The sequence below is a fragment of the Pelmatolapia mariae genome, linkage group LG23 (genome assembly GCF_036321145.2).
Source record: "Pelmatolapia mariae isolate MD_Pm_ZW linkage group LG23, Pm_UMD_F_2, whole genome shotgun sequence".
In the NCBI taxonomy this organism is placed as follows: domain Eukaryota; kingdom Metazoa; phylum Chordata; class Actinopteri; order Cichliformes; family Cichlidae; genus Pelmatolapia; species Pelmatolapia mariae.
The window spans coordinates 19,119,549-19,138,671 of NC_086246.1; the positions used below are offsets into that span (position 1 = coordinate 19,119,549).

Here is a 19,123-nt window from a genome sequence, read left to right on the forward strand (position 1 = left end):
TTCTGACTGTCAGCTAGCCAGTTTTTAAATGATGTCATTATATAAGAGCATAGCCGTAGTCATTATGCAGTGGATTAACATCTTTTTAAAAATCTTTTCACATACCGAAATGTGCTATTTTTCCTCGCAGGTATTCAAGGAAAAGTGTGTTTGGCCAACAAATTAAAGTAACGTTGAATGGAATCACTTTGTTGAACATATAACCAGGGACATAAGAGAGAAAAGCGGCACTCAAAGAATAGAAACCTATGGGAATTTTCTGCAAAGATGGTCGCTGTCTCACTCACTGTGCCCAAAGAGTCAAACCTGAGCTGTTGCCCTGGTCCACAGGTACAGCAGAGCTGCACGACAGGCAGGCGTATTTACATGATATCGTAGTAAAGATGAAGCAAATGTACTAATCATCTTTAATGGGTGACTGAAGCTACATCGTGGACTATCATGGCATTTGTTTAGTGCTCTGTTGGGTTGACACAGACACGTCAAATATATCAGTACTTTGAGTTGAGTTGGTAATTAAGTTATATTATCATGTCTGCACATGTCTAGTGCGAGTATGAACTTGCTGAGGCGGTGGGGTTGTTTTAAATATCATCGTTGGGCAAAGTCCCCAGGCTGTTTCTGCGCTTTTTAGATCATCCGGTCAAAGGATTGATGTGGTCACGCTATAGGGAGGCGTCTGTCATCCTGTCTGTCCATTGTTCACAAGAATAACTACCCTTCCTGGAGTGTTGGTCAGCTTTTATTGAAATACAAGGATCACCTAATGGATCTTGATTATATTGTGGTCAAGGTCATATTTGTCGTTCTCTGTGGATTTTAATTCTCATTAGTTTATGCAAAACAGCCAAACCAGTGACAGGGAAACTTCTCACCTTTTTTTCTGTGCTTCGCACATTATAATAACCTGTGAACTGCGGTGGATCGTGGGCTGGATGAGCTACAGCGTCACCAGTGTTCTGGTTATCAGAGTTGTCTGGTGGCTCCATGCTTCGTAGTTTTTATGTGGTTGTGTTTTCTGAATTTAATACATGGATCTGTCCCCATGTGTTTAGATAGGAGTTTCAAGATACCATTACCAAGGTGGCTGCTTGGGGTGTACAGTCTTTCTTTCTTGGATTTATCAATACAATAGCACAATTTACATAAACATTAGCAATCAAATGGTAACCCAACCAAATTCTACCGCTTTTGAAAAGTTAAACTAAAAGTTGGTGTATCTGAAATGTAGTAATAATGATACATTTAAAAAAACAACCACACATTTCTAATAGGAGCACCTACCACTGTAGCAGTGTATAATGAAATAAAAGGAACAGCAAAATAAACCTTCTTAATCTCTTTAAGCTGAAGTCTCTGTATGAAATATGCCTGTGCCTGAGATTACCCCATTATTATAGCTCATTTGATGACATCATAAAGAGCCAAGGCTAGATAAAAGTGCTTGAAACTAGTCATTTAGAGGTGTCTGATGAGTCCACCGCCTCTAACACTATTTATACAGTAAATAGCATGATGGGTCCTCTATTCTATAAATTATGAGTGACCACTTTTTTTTTCTCTAAGCAACTAGAAAACTTAATTTGAACTTTTGTCTTTTACTCCTCCTTTTCCTTCATTTAAACCAGTTCTGAGCTCAGGACGTGATTCTTCAGGTCACTTTGAGTCCACCGCCCAGGAGACCATCATTCATATCATACTCATCATTCATCTTGCACAGGAACTCTTTCCATGTTTTTCTTTGACTGAAGCGTGTGCTTGTGGGATCCCTGACCTAATATGGGGATCAGGTTTGGAGGAGAAGCCCTCGGTGTATTTCACCACGCCTGTGCTCGAGAGTCTCAGAGGAGTATTGGCTTACTTTTAGGCAAGCCTCGAGGTACATTAGGTTTGTGAGGGGAAAACAGCTTGAAACACTTAATGTGATGGTGGTGATTGTTCGTAAATAGTTACAACCCTTCTGTTAGTGGTGAAAGTTTTATAGGGGCAAAACAGGTATGACCATCCTAAATTTTCCTGGAATAAACTTGAAGAAATTTGATCTTGTCTTTAAAGTTTGATTAGCTGTAACTCTTTGTCATTAACTTTTTTTAATAGGAGGGGCAGAAGTGAGGAAGGACTGATTCTGATTGTCTGTTAATCTGCTTCATTATTTTCTTGATTAATCATTTATCCTGTTAAACATCAGCACATTTTTTTTTCTCCATCCTAGATCACAAACACACGGACCAGCAGCCAGTTCTCACATTTAAGTAGATCAAATTGTCACATTATAATTTTAGCCTTAATTTTGGCATTTTTAATCTGCACTGTAGCAACTTTGAGGAAACGTAGCTTTCTTGAGGATGTTACAGGGTAACTCGGCCCTGTCTCCATGTCAGAACTTAGAAGTCTTCTGGTCTGTGTGTGTGTGTGTGTGTGTGTGTGTGTGTGTGTGTGTGTGTGTGTGTGTGTGTGTGTGTGTGTGTGTGTGTGTGTGTGTGTGTGTGTGTGTGTGTGTGTGTGTGCGCGCGCGCGCGCGTGTGTGTGCGCGCGTGTGTGTGCGCGCGCGTGTGTGCGCGCGCGCGTGTGTGCGCGCGCGCGCGTGTGTGTGTCTGATGTGCGCGAGGTCAGTCGACCCGCGGTGTCACCTCCTGTTTCCTCCTCTTTGGTTGGATGGAGCGCTCGGCTACTTGTCTTTGTGCAAAAATATCAGTGCCCTCCCTCTAGGCTGTCTCAGTGCATCTTCATCATCACCTTCATCATCGCCGCCATCAATTTAGTCAGATTTAACAATGTGAAGGGAAGCTTTATGACTTTATGTGAGCGTTGCATTAACTCTTTAAAAATGACCAAATCTTAACTGATTTCTTTACCTTGATATCAAAGATTCTTCTGATAATTGAAAGTTGAAAAGAAATGATTTGCACATTATTGTACATTTTTTACATAAAACAATTGCATATTACACAATAACGATAATTTAAGCAGTACAAATGTGGCTAACTCCACTGAAATCAGGCTCTGCACAAGAGAAAAGCGGCTCCTCTCCTCTAAATGAGAAGCAGTAGAGTTGATTTGCCAAAATTACATCCTAGTGTCCAGTGTGTCCACTTCTCCACTAACAGGAAGTGATTGATTTAGACTTTGGAGAGAGAACGGCCGGGGAGGAAGCGCGCTGCGACTTCTAATCTTGTGCTCTTGGAAAAGCAGCACCTCAGAATAAAAGTGCAGTTTGCTGAAGTTCTGCTGTTGTTATTTCTGCATTAAATTTAAATTCTCATGAATAAAATCTGCATGTTTAGTGTGGTTGCGTTACCATTCAAGAAGGTTTAAAGTAGAATTTGTAAGTTCATAAAACCAGAATAAATCCAGAGAATATGGAGGCAGAAAAATGATGATACTCATCAAGCTGTACAGTGGTGCGTAAAAACACACGCGCTTACAAATAGATAATAGTGTAATTTTTATTGGGTTTATGTTGATAAATCAATATAGTTTTGACAAATAAAGGCAGCTTACACTTAAAGATATTTCTAAATTGGACCATCGGACGATCGGATACAATCATGCTAAAAAGAAAGTACACATTATGTCAGTTCTAAGGTGTTATAAATCGGACTGTGAAATGAGGTTAATTCACCTTCAGATGAACAGCAACATATGACATATTATACTGTATTATTTATTTAATAAGAATTAAGCCTTAATACAGAACCAGCCCCTCATTATTCAATAGTTTGTAGAACCACCTTTAGCAGCAATAACATGAAGTGTTTATTTCCTGTGTGACCTTGTCAGTCACATCATGGTGAAGGAGTTTTGGTCCACTCTGCTTTAAAAGATTGTGAGTGTTCCCACAGCATGTAATCGGGGTTCAGATCTGGACTTTTTCAGCCATTCTGTTGTAGATTTGTTGCTGGACTTGGGATCATTTAACTGCTGCACAATCAGTTTAAGCCAAGCTTTAGCTGTCAGACAGGTGGCCTCACATTTGATTGTAGACTACTTTGATATATAGAGGATATCATGGTCGACACAATGACTGCAGGGTGCGCAGGCCCTGTGGCTGCAGAACAAGCCCAAACCATCGCGCCTCCACCACCGTGCCTGACAGTTGGTATGAGGTGTTTGTGTATTATGTCCAAGCAGCTCCACTTTTCTATCTAAAGAATGGTTTCCGTAGGTTGCTACGCTTTGTTACATTTTAACAAACACATACTTTATCAGCTTTTTTCTAATTGTATTGTCAAGAACTTTGCCATTGGAGGTCACGTGACGTCAATGGCGGAGTAGCTGTGTTTCTCGCCCGCTCCCGCAGCTTGGCATTTGTTTAGGCCTTTATATATGTCTTACTTGGTTAAAGTCTCTGTTTATTTCGACTTTTAAACTGCGTACGATGCCAAGCACCCAGAAGAAGCTCAACCTCGGGTCAAAACTGGGCAAATCCGGAGAAAATCACCCTCCGCTCAGCGATCATGCTGCAGCGGTAATGGCGGAGGCCCAGTCGTCCCCACTCCTCGGCCAAATGGACGTCGACAAATTGGTGGAGAGGATATCGGCGGAGGTGCTGAGGGCTGTGGAGGCCTCCTTTGAGAAGAAGATTGACCCGGTTCTGAAAAGACTGGAAACATGCGCAGCTAACATCTCTGCATTGGACGTTAAAATGAAGGAGGCAGAGACACGCATATCAACGCAGGAAGGTATTACAGCGTGATATGGTGCCAAAATTTCCGAAGTGGAGCTTAAGCTGGAGGCCGCTTTGGATAAGATTGATGACTTGGAGAACAGGAGCCGACGGTGTAACATACGTGTTATTGGGCTACCCGAAGGCAGTGAAGGTACCAACCCTGTGTCTTTTTTCAAAACGTGGTTACCGGAGTTGTTTCAAGGGCTGTGAGTTTCAAGGGCGGCGCTGTTAAAATTGATGGCTGCCACCGGGTGCTTGCATGCCTCCCTACCAATGCCCAGCGGCCCCGCGCAGTCATCATAAAGCTCCACAACTTCCAGGATAAAGCACGGATCATGCAAGCGGCCAGGAGGAAGCAGTCCTTATTTCATAACGGCATTCCTATTATGATATTCGAGGACTTCTCCGCCGCTGTTCTGAAGAAACGCCAGGGATTCTACCACGTCAAACAACGCCTCAGGCAAATGGGTATCCCCTTCGCCATGATGTACCCGGCTGTCCTTAGGATCAAGATCAATGGCCAGGAGAAATCTTATAGAACCCCAGAAGCAGTCTCAGCTTACCTGGATAACGTACCTCAAGGGGCGGGACCGCGCTCATCCTCAGTGGCTCCAGCGGACTGTTGATCTGTGCTCCTATCCCATACGTGAGGCATTCGCCAATCCCTCATCTCCTCCTTTCTTTTTACTTATTTTTTTCTGTTTATTATTGTTGTTATTTTTTCTGTTTGTTTTCTTTTTTTTTTCTTTTCGGGTCTGCGCGGAGATAATAACCTTATACATATAGAGTATTTTATTTAGCCATTTATAATCCGAATCCTTGTTTTAGCTGCGGGCGGGCAGCTATTTCACGTTACTGATTAAGAAAAGACTTGTACTCTGGTCCGGCATCTTTCTATGTCCAAGTTGGAAAGTTTGCTTGCGCCCCCTGCTGGGCGTTGGAGACCTTTGTCTGACCTCCATACTCACTGGTTTCTTGACGGTTCTGTTTCTTGTAAATAGTTTTTTGTTAATTGTTAGCAAAGCAGGACGTTTGTTTTTCTATGTGTATTTTACTTGCCACTGGTGTTGTAGAGCAGTGTTTGGGAGCCCTACATATCAGCTATGCTTTGGTCACCTGAGGTTGGTTCCATGCTTATTTCAAATATTGTATGATAAGTGATAATTCAGTGTTAAATGTTTGTTCCTGGAATGTAGGAGGTATACATAACCCTATTAAACGGAAAAAAATATTGAGTTTTCTTAAGAGGGAGAATGTCCATGTTGCCTTGTTGCAAGAAACTCACCTGTCTCCTCAGGAGCATCTAAAACTGAAACGTGATTGGGTTGGTCAAGTTTTTAGTTCCTCCTTTACGAGTAAGAGCCGCAGTGCAGCCATTTTAATACATAAACACCTACCGCTGACAGTTGACCAAACAATTTGTGATAAGTCTGGTAGATATGCTTCCTTAAAGGGCACCCTAGGTGGTCAGGCAGTGTCATTTCTGAATATTTACTTTCAACCAGTACAGTCTAACGACTTTATTGCTCATACTTTCTCTTCCTTTTCTGACTGGGTTTGTGATAATTCTGTGATAGCCGGTGATTTTAACTGTTATTTTTCTACAACTAAGGACAGATCCCCTCCCAAACAAATTCAAATGTCTACAAGGGCCAAAGCACTGTTAGATACTTGTAACGAACTTGATCTGGTGGATACCTGGCAGACTCTTCATCCTAACGATAAAGAATTTACTTTTTTTTCTGGTGTTCGTAGAACAAGTAGTAGAATCGATCTCGTTTTCACCCCCAAACGATCACTGGGAAACATTTTGAGATGTACAATAGGCGATATTATTATATCAGATCATGCGCCGGTTTTTGTTCAGCTAAGTGATCTAAATCCTGTCCCTCGGTCTCATAACTGGAGATTTAACAATTTTTTGATTCACGACCCAAAATTCAGAATATTTTTAAATGATCAGCTTGAACATTTTTTAAAGGTTAATGCAACCCCTGAAGTTTCTCCAGGCCTGCTTTGGGACACCCTGAAGGCTTACACCCGTGGGCTGATTATATCATATTCAGCAGGCCTGAAGCGGAAAAATCAGATGGAACAACGGAAATTAGAACTGGAATTGCACGAACTGCAAGCTAAACATAATGAATCACCTTCAGAGCAATTAAGGAATGAAATTCAGGTGGTTAAAACAGCTTTGGAGGCACTACTGACGAGAAAGGCTGAGAAATCTCTTTTCTTCATGAGGCAGAGGTTATATGAGTTTGCTAATAAACCTAACCGCTATCTGGCCAATCTTCTTCATAATAAGGGTGCTGGTTGTAATATCCCATGTGTTAGAGACTCATCTGGTTTACCTAAATATGACAATTTAATTATTAATGATACTTTTAAAACTTTTTATAAGCAGTTATATACCTCCCAGTTTAAATCAACATACGAACAAGGTATGCACCACTTCTTCTTAGGACTAAATTTACCTAAAGTTACTGAAATCCAAAGGGATGATTTATGTAAACCTATAACACAAAGCGAAATTTTGAAAGTTATTCAGATGCTTCCAAATAATAAAGCCCCAGGTCCGGACGGGTTCACGGGGGAATTTTTTAAGAAATTCAGTAAGATTCTAACTTCCCCACTGTATAAGATGCTTCTGTCCTCTTTTGAGGCAGGCACTCTCCCCCCCTCCTTAATGGAGGCTAATATTTCGCTAATTTTGAAGAAGGGGAAACCTCCTGATGAATGCGCTTCCTATAGGCCTATATCTGTTTTAAATCTTGATTTGAAGATACTTGCTAAGGGTCCTAGCTATACGTCTTGAGCCAATACTACCTTCGATCGTTAAGAATGATCAAACTGGTTTTATACGGGGGCGGTATTCTACACATAGCGTGAGGCGCCTACTTAACATTATTCAGCACTCATCTTTGTTTAACCCTGAGGCTCTAGTCATCTCACTTGATGCTGAAAAGGCCTTTGACCGTCTGGAATGGCCGTTTCTTCTTTTCACACTTCAAGAATTTGGTTTAGGTGACAACTTTGTTAAATGGATCCAGATCCTTTATACTTCCCCTCTTTCGGCAGTGATTACCAATGGTTATAGGTCGGGCAATTTCAGTATCGAACGTGGCAGTCGGCAGGGCTGTCCGCTGAGCCCTTTGTTATTCGCCCTAGCTATGGAACCCCTTGCCACAGCCATTAGGAAGGATGCTGCTATTGAAGGACTCTGTTTGAACAATTCTCAACATAAGATTTCACTTTATGCAGATGACGTTTTAATTTTTCTAAATTCTCCTGCTCACTCAATTCCTAGATTAGTTTCGTTAATCTCCCAATACGGCTCCTTCTCAGGCTACAAGATCAATTTTTCTAAAAGTGAGGCTATGCCCCTCTCTGTTCTAAATGAGGTTGATCCAAACATTTCTCAGCCTTTTCGTTGGTCTCCCTCCGGTTTCACTTATTTAGGAGTAAAGATTTCACCGAATTTAAAAGAACTGTATAGTCTGAACTACACCCCTTTAATTCAGACCATCAATCGCGATTTGGATAGGTGGTGCAGCCTCCCTCTGTCTCTCTTAGGTCGTATTCATCTGGTCAAGATGAATATCCTTCCTCGCCTCTTGTATTTATTCCAGATGTTACCGCTTGCTCTGTCCAAAAAAATCTTGTCAAAATTAAATGGTTCTCTTTTTCTTATATCTCTTTTATATGGCGTAAGAAAAGACCTAGATTGAGATACAGTTTTCTGTGTTTGCCTGTTCAGAAAGGCGGTCTTGCCGCTCCCTCCTTCCCACAATACCTCTTGGCTGCACAGTTTAAATTTCTTACAGAATGGTTTATGGACGATCCAGATTCCATTTACCTCAGCGCTGAGTCCACTTCTTTAAAGGGCATTCCGTTGCGGAACCTGTTATATATTTCCTCAGGTAAAGCCACAGTTCTAACACAAGATAATATGGTGTTAAAGAATATGCTCATTATTTGGCGCAAAGTCAGGCGCCTGGAAGGATATTATAATTGTTTCTCCCTCCTTACTCCTACTCATGAAAACCCTGACTTTTTACCTGGTCTTCGGGCTGGTTTTGCGGACTGGTCTCAAAAAGGGATTAATACAGTGGGTGATCTTGTTCATGAGAACTCTCTTCTTACTTTTAATCAACTGAAAAGCAAGTTTGGTCTGACCAATAAGGATTTTTTGAAGTACTTTCAGGTAAAGCACTATATTACTTCTAAATTGAAGGATTTTAATGGAGGGTTTGGTCTTTCTCCTGTAGAATCACTCATGGTAAAAACTACCCAACTAAAATGTATCACTAAAAAGATTTATAACATTCTCTCTGATCTTAGAATGGATAACTCTAACAAAATCAAGGGCCAATGGGAATCAGACGTAGGCGCTATAGATGCTGAAGCTTGGGATGAGTTGTGTTGTCGTCCTTTTAAAACCTTGGCATCTAATTCTATTTGGGAAAGGCAGTTTAAACTTATAAATAGGCTTTATATTACACCTGAGAAGAGGCACATAATGTTTCCAGCTTTGCCTAATCTCTGTAACAAATGTCAGTCTGCTGTTGGTTCCTTTTTTCATTGTCTGTGGAGCTGTCCTGTTATTCTACAGTTTTGGAGATCACTCATAGATAAGCTATGTACTATATTTAATTGCCGACTGCATTTGGGTCCAAGGACTTGCTTGTTAGGACTAAATGATGAGCTACCTGCCGGCTTTCGCAGCAAAGATCTCCTTCACATACTGCTACACTACACTCGAAAGTGCATTATGGTACTGTGGATTTCTGATAAGGCTCCATCTGTCAACCAGTGGCTACAGTCTGTGATATGTACTGTGCCAATGGAAGCCTTCTCCACAGCACTTAAGGACAAACCTTTCCTTTTCTATCGCACATGGGACCCTTTTTTGGCCCATCTGGACACTCCTTCTGCTCAGAGGTTAAAATCGGGCTTACGGGATTTAGCCTGGCAACAAAGGGACGATTGTTAACCTTTTTTCATTGTTTGTTACTATTGCTGTTGGGTTTTTCTTTCTACCTCCCACGTCCTGCTATACATGTAGATGCATCTTTGTCCTGTGTATGTATATGCTGGTGACTGCTGTTTTCCTGCTTTGCAATTAAAAGTTCAATAAAAAAACAAAACAAAAAAAAGAACTTTGCCATTTAACATACTAACTGAGGTCTGTAGAGTCTGAGATGTTGCCGTTGGGATGTTTGAAGTTTCCCTGTGCATTGCACTGTTTGAACTTGATGGGAGTTTGCAGGACATCCACTCCTGGGATGATGGTTATTAGTACGAATCCAGGTTTTAATCTCTTCCGCGCTGACCACTCTTCAGAACATGGTCAGAAATGTTTTAATAAAAATATAAACGGCAGCATTTGCCTCAAAAACTTTACATCAGTCTGACTACGCAGCCTGTGAACGTGTGGGATATAGTGACATTTTGCCGTCAGTGGAGCTAAAACTTAATCAAAAGAAAAAGGTACACGCTTTAGGGCTCGTCTTTGAATGCGCTTTAATTTCAAAAAGTGGTTTATGGTGTGATATTGTAAGGGGTGATGAGATTTCCTGCTAAATCGAGATTATTTTTGAAATGTTCTGGTCTTGCTGCACTGTACATACTGTACTTTTTGGGGGCCCTCTGGTCATCTTCTGGTGTGGCGTTCAGTCACACAAAACCTTGACTGTCTACAGCAAAACTTAATGAAATTTCAGCCTAGTGTCACACACAGGAGGGCAAACAGTTTTCAGGTGATGACCAATATTGAGACCTGGGGGTGCTAAACTCGATACCAAGGTCGGTGTTATTACTATCGCTGATGCTGCTCACGCTACTACTGATTTTTAATGATGTAGCACTTGAATATTAAAGCCATTAGGGAAGAGAGGGAGAGAGAAATTGAGATGTGATTCATTCCTCTGCTCTGGCTGAGTTCACTCCTCTTCTCAGTTTTTTTCCCTTCTCTTCATTATATTCGCTCCATCCATTCTCCCCACCTCTTTCTTCCTCCCAGTGTCTGTTTCTTTCACTCTTTTTTTCATAATTGTTTTTCATCATCATTTATCTTTTTCTTTCTTTTTTCTTTTTTTTACCCTGCACCGTCGCTCGCAAATGTTCCTTTTATTTTTTCATCTGTATCCTCTATTTGTCTCCTAAATGACAGAGGATGACTAAGACTCCATGGGGTTTTTATTGTGCTTCACTGTGTGTGTGTGTGTGTGTGTGTGTGTGTGTGTGTGTGTGTGTGTGTGTGTGTGTGTGTGTGTGTGTGTGGGAGGTACAGTGCTAATAGTCTCGCTCGCTCTCTCTCTCTCTCTGACAGACTAATGACTAGTTTGTGCTTCTGTCTCTCACGCTCTCTCTCTCTCCTTCTCTCCCCCTCTCTCTCGCTCTCTCTCTGAAATAATTAGCTCGCTCGCCCCCTTTTCCAAAGATTGCATCTATTATCACAAATTCTATCAAACTCGTCCCCGTTTTTATTTCTTTTGTCATCGCTGTCGCCCTTTTATGATGCGTGTCCGTCTCCCTGTCTTTTTATCTTAATGTGGGAAAAGGAACGCCGGTGTTTATAATGTGGTGATAATGGATTTATTCTGCTTTCTAGATTTCCTCCTCTCTTCTGTTTGTTATCGTAGTGAAATTAGGGCTGCGCTGGACCTCAAAAAACACTCAGTTTCTACAATGAAGTCGGTACAGTAGCGCTTCTCTGTAAATGTTAGGCTGGTTAACCCTCTCCAGGCAGGCGTTGCCGATTTGCAACAGTTAAAAACTAACAACCTGATTACCCCACATACATATTTTATGGGTTTTTTCACTCAGAAGTACCACTGCAGGACTTGGTTGTGCATTAGCAACAAAAACTTAATTTGAGCCTGAGAGGGTTAAAGTCGATGTTAGCCAGTGTTAGTGACTTAAAGGCTTAAAGAAATACTTAAAACTGAGCTGGGGTGTCGTGATCAGCGGCAGTAACACACACTTCAGCTGTCGTGCCTTCGCTAACTCTTCTGTCAAATAAAGCGACTTTGTTCTCCTAAACAGCTCGTTGGTTTACGCTTGATCTCTTACTGGCTTCAAATATGTCACATCGCTGCAGTAACGCTATAGTTTAATGGCGTTTATAATGTTCTTTATTAACTGGCACATACAGTATTTTGCCTTTGAGCTTTCTTTTGTAGTTTGTAAGGTTCAGGTTGAAGGTATTTGAGAGACGATGGGATTGGTTGGTGTAAGCACGTTAACACGACGTGCGGATATTGTTAAAGAAACGCTCAGTTTTGTATTGAATGGAAGTACTCATTGAGACATTACCACCAAAGAAAACCTGTATAATACTGATCTGTGTTTCAGGTTGTACACAGTGTGTCCATAGTGGGTTTAGCCTTGTTTGGCAGTCCAGCTGTGTCCCATCTAAACAGACCAAACGAGTTACACAAATTTCAGCATAGGTTAAAAAAAGTGGTTTTAAAGGTGTTCAGAGCTTCAACACTTAGCTAATAGTGCAGTTATTGAATGTCAGAAACTACAGGCAAAAGCATTTTGAGTGTTTTGGCTCATTTATTTCCATATTATCTCCTTCAAGTTTCATGGAAATAAAATGGTTAAAAAACACATTTTGGTTTTTATTTGACAATTCATTATCCATTGGACATATATATGTATGTCCAATGGATACACTGCACATTCATAATATATGTATGAATGATTAGTTAATATCTAATTTGTAGATTTTCTTCTGTCTGTATTTTGAATATATTTACAGAGGGGGGGTCTGAATCTAATGCACAGAACTTTTGGATCTAATATGCCAGAAAATGAAGAAGATCTTTGAACCTGGTTTTATCCTTAAGTTCGTATTTTGTATCTACAGCTATTTAGCTACTATCCCAAAAGGTTGATTCTGTTCATCTTGATGCAGCTTTTTCTGAAAACGCTGCGTCCAGATGAACAGAATCAACCTTTTGGGATTTACTTGGATGATTGAGAATGCATCAAGACTATTTAGATACTAAAAAATGTATATAATGATGTCTAATAGTTAAAATCATCACCACTCTAAACATCTTAAAAGTCCATTACAGCTTCACTTAAATTTGTCTCTGTGTGTCTCTCAGACGACCTGGCGTACGAGGTGAAATGGTTTTTCACCCGGCTGCGCGGTGGACCCGCGTCGGTCCAGGTGGCCAGTGTCGACCGCTTTGGCGTTGTGAGAAAAATCAACCGTAATTCATCCAGCGACGTTACAATAGAGCGCAAAGACACACACACCTACCTGCTCAACATATTTGGCACTCAGGACAGGTGAGGTGCAAACGAATCATTTGTCTGTTTAATCCCTTTTTGGCTGAGAGACTTGCACAACACCATGACCGTCATCACAACAACCTGTGTCCTCTGTGGTTTCCAGTGACAGCGGGGAGTATTTCTGCTCCGTCACTCCCTGGTACCTGTCGGCCTCAACGGGAGCCTGGACAGAAGCTCAAGAGCTGACATCATCCAAAGTCTTCCTCGCTGTCAAATTTGCAGGTGTGGTGCAAAAGACACGCAGTTACCTTATAACATGAACACATTTAAACATATAAGTCTATGATATATGTGCATTATTTTGTTATACGTAACACCAATTCTCTTGTTTCCTCTCTCCTTCTGCAGTTTGGGACTCCCTAAAGTTACCTCTCTTATATGGTGCATCGGCCTCACTGGGTAATATAGTCATTATATGTTTGTTGTACTTCACAGAGACTTTGCTTTAGGCAATCTTTAATTGTCTATATCCTTTTCTTTCATCTAGATGACATATTTTTAGGGATTTAAGATTTAATTATGGATTCATTTTTCCACAGTAATGCCTGATTATCTCCAAGTCCTCTAAGTGAACTTGTACCTTTTACCCCTCGGCCGCAAAAGGCTGATGGGGTGTTGTTGTCAGGTCACAGGCAACGTGGACACCCAAGTTTGTGCGATAATTCGAGAATGAGGCGACATAGGATATTTAAATTGATACCATAGATGCATCTCTTAAAAGGCTCAGACAAGTTTGAGTCCCAGTGACCTTGACCTCAAGATGATCTCAAGACCTGGGAGGTCACTACATCTACTAGAAAGCTGAGGGGTAGCACTGGAAACTTTTTTTTAAATTTGTGACTCTTGTAGAAAATAATCCTTATTTATTTTATACCGAGCCCTGGTGCAGCGCCTCAATTTGTCCTGTCTAAAGCAAGGTGTTTTAGTGACATTTGGCCTTCTTTTAAGTTAACCTTCTTCTGATTGGCTACCCTTTGCAAACAGAAGGCCACTCTCTATGACATCATTGAGAGCCAAAAGTAGAAAAAAATGTCTGAAATAGTGTTTAGACCAGTCTAAAGCCTGGCCTTTTAGCCCATGGGAATTACTTCTACACTTTGCTTGTGTTGAGTATGAGTAACCACTGTTGTGACAGTATGTTTATGCCAGAAAATGAGGAAAAACGCATAAATCACCAACTCCTGAGTGCAATTCGGTATTTCTTCGACTTTGACAGCTGACTAGCTATGCACCTAAACAGTACATCACAGCTTTCTTGTTTCCTTGTTCTCCTGTACTGTTCTATAAAGCGTCCTCTTGTGTTATGTGTATAGGATTGTGTGCATTTATGAAAGTGTGTTGTGTTGCTGTTGCAGTGCTGAATGACAAGCTGTTGTTGTCTGATTCTGTAAGAGGGCTAACTAAAATGTTGACTTAGCATAAAGAAAACGTTAAATGTAGCCAAGCGCAGCAGAAAAATGTCTCTGGAAAGTGAGAAAAGCTCGGCTCACTGATGCTTGCTGTCAGCGAGGGCGTCCTTGCTTAAAATGCTGGCCGACAGACTCTCTTTTGTGTTTTCTTTTGTGCTGCACTGCACTTCACTTGCTGACGGTGTTCGTCTCTATTTAGGACACATTTCTGATAGCTGGCGTTGTCCGTGCACTGCGGACAAGAGTTTAATCAAAATACTCAGTAGTGTATGCCTTAATTAGCACTGATGGGGATTTTGGAAAGCAAGGATGGGCTTTTCTGTTTGCTGTTCACATAAAAATCTGTGTTTTTATTAGTGGTTGTTGCAGCAACGCTAGCAGCAGCATTGCCACAGAAGTGATTATAGTCCTGACCTAGCCGTAGTCTTCTCGGTGCCACATGAGCTGGAGACGAGGCAATCCCTGCATGTCAACTTTTAGGCGCTTGAACCAGTGCCTTAAACAGACAAGAGAAGGAGATTGGAGTAATGAGACCTTAATCAGAGTTAAAGCTATCTGTCATGTGCTCTCTACCTCCGGAAGTCGGTCCCTTTTCCCAGCACTAAATTCCTTTGTCAGATTTGTACAGGGCTGTGGTTTAGTGGTTAACGCATTCAGCTTGCATGCAAAAGGTCCCTGTTCAATGGCCAAACTCAGTCCTGGATAAAATGGGAAGTCTGTGTCCGGAAGGACTTAAAAAGGGTATAAAATGTGTAGTAAATCAGTCAGTACCTTGTTAAATAAAGGAGCAACCAAAAGTACCTTATTCTTCTGTAAATTTGAAGTGTGTGAAGACTAATATTAGCCACTAAACATGGCCAAAACATTAAAGACACTGTTTTTAGAAGGTTGCTAAAGTTATTAGCTTTTATTGTATTACTAGTTAAAATGGTACTCATGAATAAATTCATCGATAGAAATGGTAGCATTAACAATCGTTGAATTGGAATGCTTTTATTGGTGTTGGTAACATGGTGCCTTTTCTGGTTTTTCCAGGTGTCGGCCTCTTCTCTCTAGTCCTGGGTCTGGTTTGCGCCCAGTGCTGCTGCCGCAACACCGCACACCTTCCACGCTCACGCAACAAACTCATGGACCTGGAGATGGACTGACAAACACTTTCCCCCGCGCCCTCACACTGCAGCGCTCACAGGAAGCACCACACGCATAACAGACACACGCCCATAGACGATTTCTGGGACACCCAGTTGTTCCCGGGCGACGGGCGTTGGGATTAAAACGCATTTTCGCAGTGCTTTAAAAGGTGCTCAGGACTGTTGTTTTTTTCAACTCTGCAGTGTAGGAGCAGGGGACTTTCACGCTCACCAATGGGAAAAAATAGCCTTTCAGACTTCTGTTTCTATGAAGAAATCTTGTGGCACTTCTAGAGAATTTTATGCAGATAAATTTGTGCCCTGCCGACACCACCGCCGTACAAGAAGCTCTGAGGGATCCAGAGCTTAATATCCGAGGAACAGGAGACTTCTGAGACATCACTGCCACTTGGGAATAAGGGATCAGTAAACAGATCTGCTGCCTCTATAACCACTAGGGATAACAAATGAAGTGCTCAGGCCTGACTAAATACTTTTTTAGGTTTTCTTTTTTTTTTCTTATCCTGATGCCAAGGCAACCAGTAAGCAACGTACCAGTGAATCCCACTATAATCTCTTTTTGGGGAAGCACGTAAAATTCATGGGTTCTTTGGGGTTGGCGAGACTGGAGTGCCATTACTTAATATGAATCTGCACAGGGTTAAAGGACATAATATATCCCTACTTAAGTCACATGGGAAACATCAGCTGAAGGTGTTCTGGCATTGCACTACCACCCCAAAGTATTCCCACCTTAACACCTGGACTATATTTACCTTTATTCTCAACTCTAGTTTTTTGAAAATTCAGAGATTTTAAAAAAATGAGACATTTTTAAGCTTTACACAGAGATATGCAGTGTGTTTGTGTGTGAGATATACTGTACATGGTGCCAATATTTTGAACTAATGGAGGCGTGCTTGGTTCGTATTGCCACATCAACACTTGAACTGCTGCTCAAAGCGGCAACAGCAAGCACTCTTCTTTTATAAATATTCAAAAATGTATCCAGCTGTTATTTTTGCCCGGGTCTCGTGTGTGTTTCGTACACTGTGTGAGTGCTGTGCTACAGTGTGTGAGACAAAGAGTTGCATGTACTGTTTTGTAATAACAGTATGATGTCATTCATGAGCAACACAAGGCGTTTTTTTTTTTTTTGTTTTTTTTTCTCCCCCACGGTTACATTTTGATCACATCAAAGCTTCCTACATCTAGATTTGAAAAGCTAGCTGTCACCTCGCTATGGCAGACTCAAGTTTGTTCGTACTGTGAACAAAATGACAAAAATAGTTTGGGTGATGTAAGGAACTTGGTTTCTTCCATGGTTTGAATTTTTCAATAAAGTGATGCATGTTTCTTACGTTTGGGTATAAAAGGAATAGTCGAATAACTTGGGAAATGTGCTTAGCTTGGTTAGCTTAGTGTAAAGGCTAAAGGAGGGGAAATGCTAGCCTAGCTTGTTCAGAAGTGAAGCAGTTTGCTCTGAAAGAACTTACTCTTCCCTCTATATTTAACATTTCCAACCATTTTGCATAACCAACATAAATGAGACTCTGATATTGTTGCTAAGTATTTTATGTCACTTTTGGTTTAGCTAGGATAGCAGTTCTCCTCACAAATAGTATAAAAGATGGACGTAGCTACTATGATGTCATCCACTGGTTTCTGAAATCCCATTTTGAAGCCTTGAGATGAGCATTGCCACTGTTGCTGTGTTCATTGCAAAAAAAAAAAAAAGAAACTGCAAAAAAAATAGTTGAGACAAAGAAGGGTGGGGCCAACTGTGAACCTGTACCCTTATTGGCTAACAGCTTGGGAGTGGCAACTTATTAGCTAAGAGACGTGTGGTTCATTCCACAGATAATGTTCCATGAAACACAGCATGACCAGAAGTTACAAAATATAATTTTTAAATTTTAATCAATTTTGCAGCTACATCTATCGCCATCTGGTGGCCTTCAGATAGAATGCAGGTTTAAGGCACTTTTTCCAAACGGACAGCTAACAGCTACATCCATGTTTTATGCTGTTTGTGGTTCCTTTACACACCATGAACAAGCTACAGTGTAGCTAAAAAACTGACCAGTAAACTTCCAGTTGTTCAAGACGTGTCAACAACCAACGCGTGCATTATTTTTCCTTTGATATGTTTAGGTTCTGCTTTTTCAACAGTCCTGCTGTTTTCCTTGCACCTGCTTGATAAAACTCTAAAATGTATTTCTATAAAACAACAACAAAAAGAAACCTGCAATAATCTGCAATAATCGGCCAACTGGCAAAGTTAGCTGTGTCCAACTCGCATCAGCTGACATCTGTTTAGTCTCTGTGGAGTTTTTATCGCAAGTGAATGAACTTGCAATGACGGGTGTGTCGTGTCGACTGCTGTGTGAACACACACATACTTGAAGCAACCACACACACAGAAAATGAGGAAGTTTGTGTCCAAACCCAGCAGGATCCAAGTGGGCCTGTTGGGTTTTTAGCATGATGTGCCAGCCGGTTTTCTCCTGAACTGGCTGGGATTGAATCAGGCTTTGTTTGATGTGTTTTAAAGAGAGTTTTAAGCAACTTTACGAGCAATATGAGGCTGTAGTCGGGTCACAGCTCCCAGAAACCTAAATTTCTATTATTCACTCTTAATCAGAAATAAAACACTGTTAACTCAGGCAGCCAGTGCGGAGCCATTATCCAGTCACAATAAACACATAAAAGATCCCCACCACCGTGTTTCTGAGTTAATGTTTTCATATCACATTTTTTCTTTTAACTGAAACCGAAACCAGTGGTCTGCATCATTTCCACATGCATCTTCCCGGAATTAGAAAAACACTGGTGAGTGTTTTGGCTTGGCTTAAGGAGGCTGGTTATTTCAGAAACTTCCAGTGTGGTTCCTTAAATCCTCTCCATGATTATACTGGTGCAGTATTCAGAACAGGTTCTTCCACTATCATTAACATACACACCCCTACACATTCACAGGTAAACAATATCGCTCTGTGCCAGTAAACAAGACCTGAAAAGTAGCATCAGTACACATCCCTGATCATGTGATTACATCACTGTAAGACCTCCCCAGTGTCTTTTTATTTTGTCATTTTATTGCAATTAGTATGATGACTCATGATGTTTTTTAATAAACAGATTTGTAAGATGTATTCATTCTGATAGTTGTTTCTGTATGGTCTCATTTTATTGTGTGGTGCTTCATGAGGATGATTTCGGTATTGGTCAGTTCCAGTCTGTCACCTAGGCTACCCTTGTCTTCACTCCAGCTCTTTATGAGCACAGACATGAATATCATGACTATTTTAAGGTTTAACCCCAACTAAAGTTGTTTACGAAGGGGGGAAACTATCCATTGGAGCCAAAACGGTTTTTAATGCTGGAAAAACGGCATTTTAACATGGGAGTCTATGGATGATCAGCTATTTGTTGGAAGCAGTCTTAAGTGGCCATTAAACCTACGGTTTTGGCACATCGGCATTGGATACATTTTCTGTCACTGGCTAGACAAAAAAAGAGAAGAAAATCAGATGCAGTGTTTGGTGTATATTGGCAAAATATGGTTGTTTCTGTGTGTCTGAAACTCAGACAAAAGCAGA

The 19,123-nt window shown here is 41.0% G+C and overlaps 1 protein-coding gene across 1 annotated transcript in view; it reads left to right on the forward strand.

Moving 5' to 3' along the window:
- Positions 1-18,666, forward strand: part of ptgfrnb (prostaglandin F2 receptor inhibitor b) — an 83,415-nt gene extending 64,749 nt beyond the window's left edge. Inside the window, exons 12-15 of the mRNA XM_063467813.1 lie at positions 12,793-12,979; positions 13,086-13,204; positions 13,331-13,381; positions 15,427-18,666. Coding sequence (XP_063323883.1) covers positions 12,793-12,979; positions 13,086-13,204; positions 13,331-13,381; positions 15,427-15,539 — 470 coding nt within the window. The 3' untranslated portion in view covers positions 15,540-18,666. The remainder of the gene's footprint in view (positions 1-12,792; positions 12,980-13,085; positions 13,205-13,330; positions 13,382-15,426) is intronic.
- Positions 18,667-19,123: the final 457 nt, after the last annotated feature.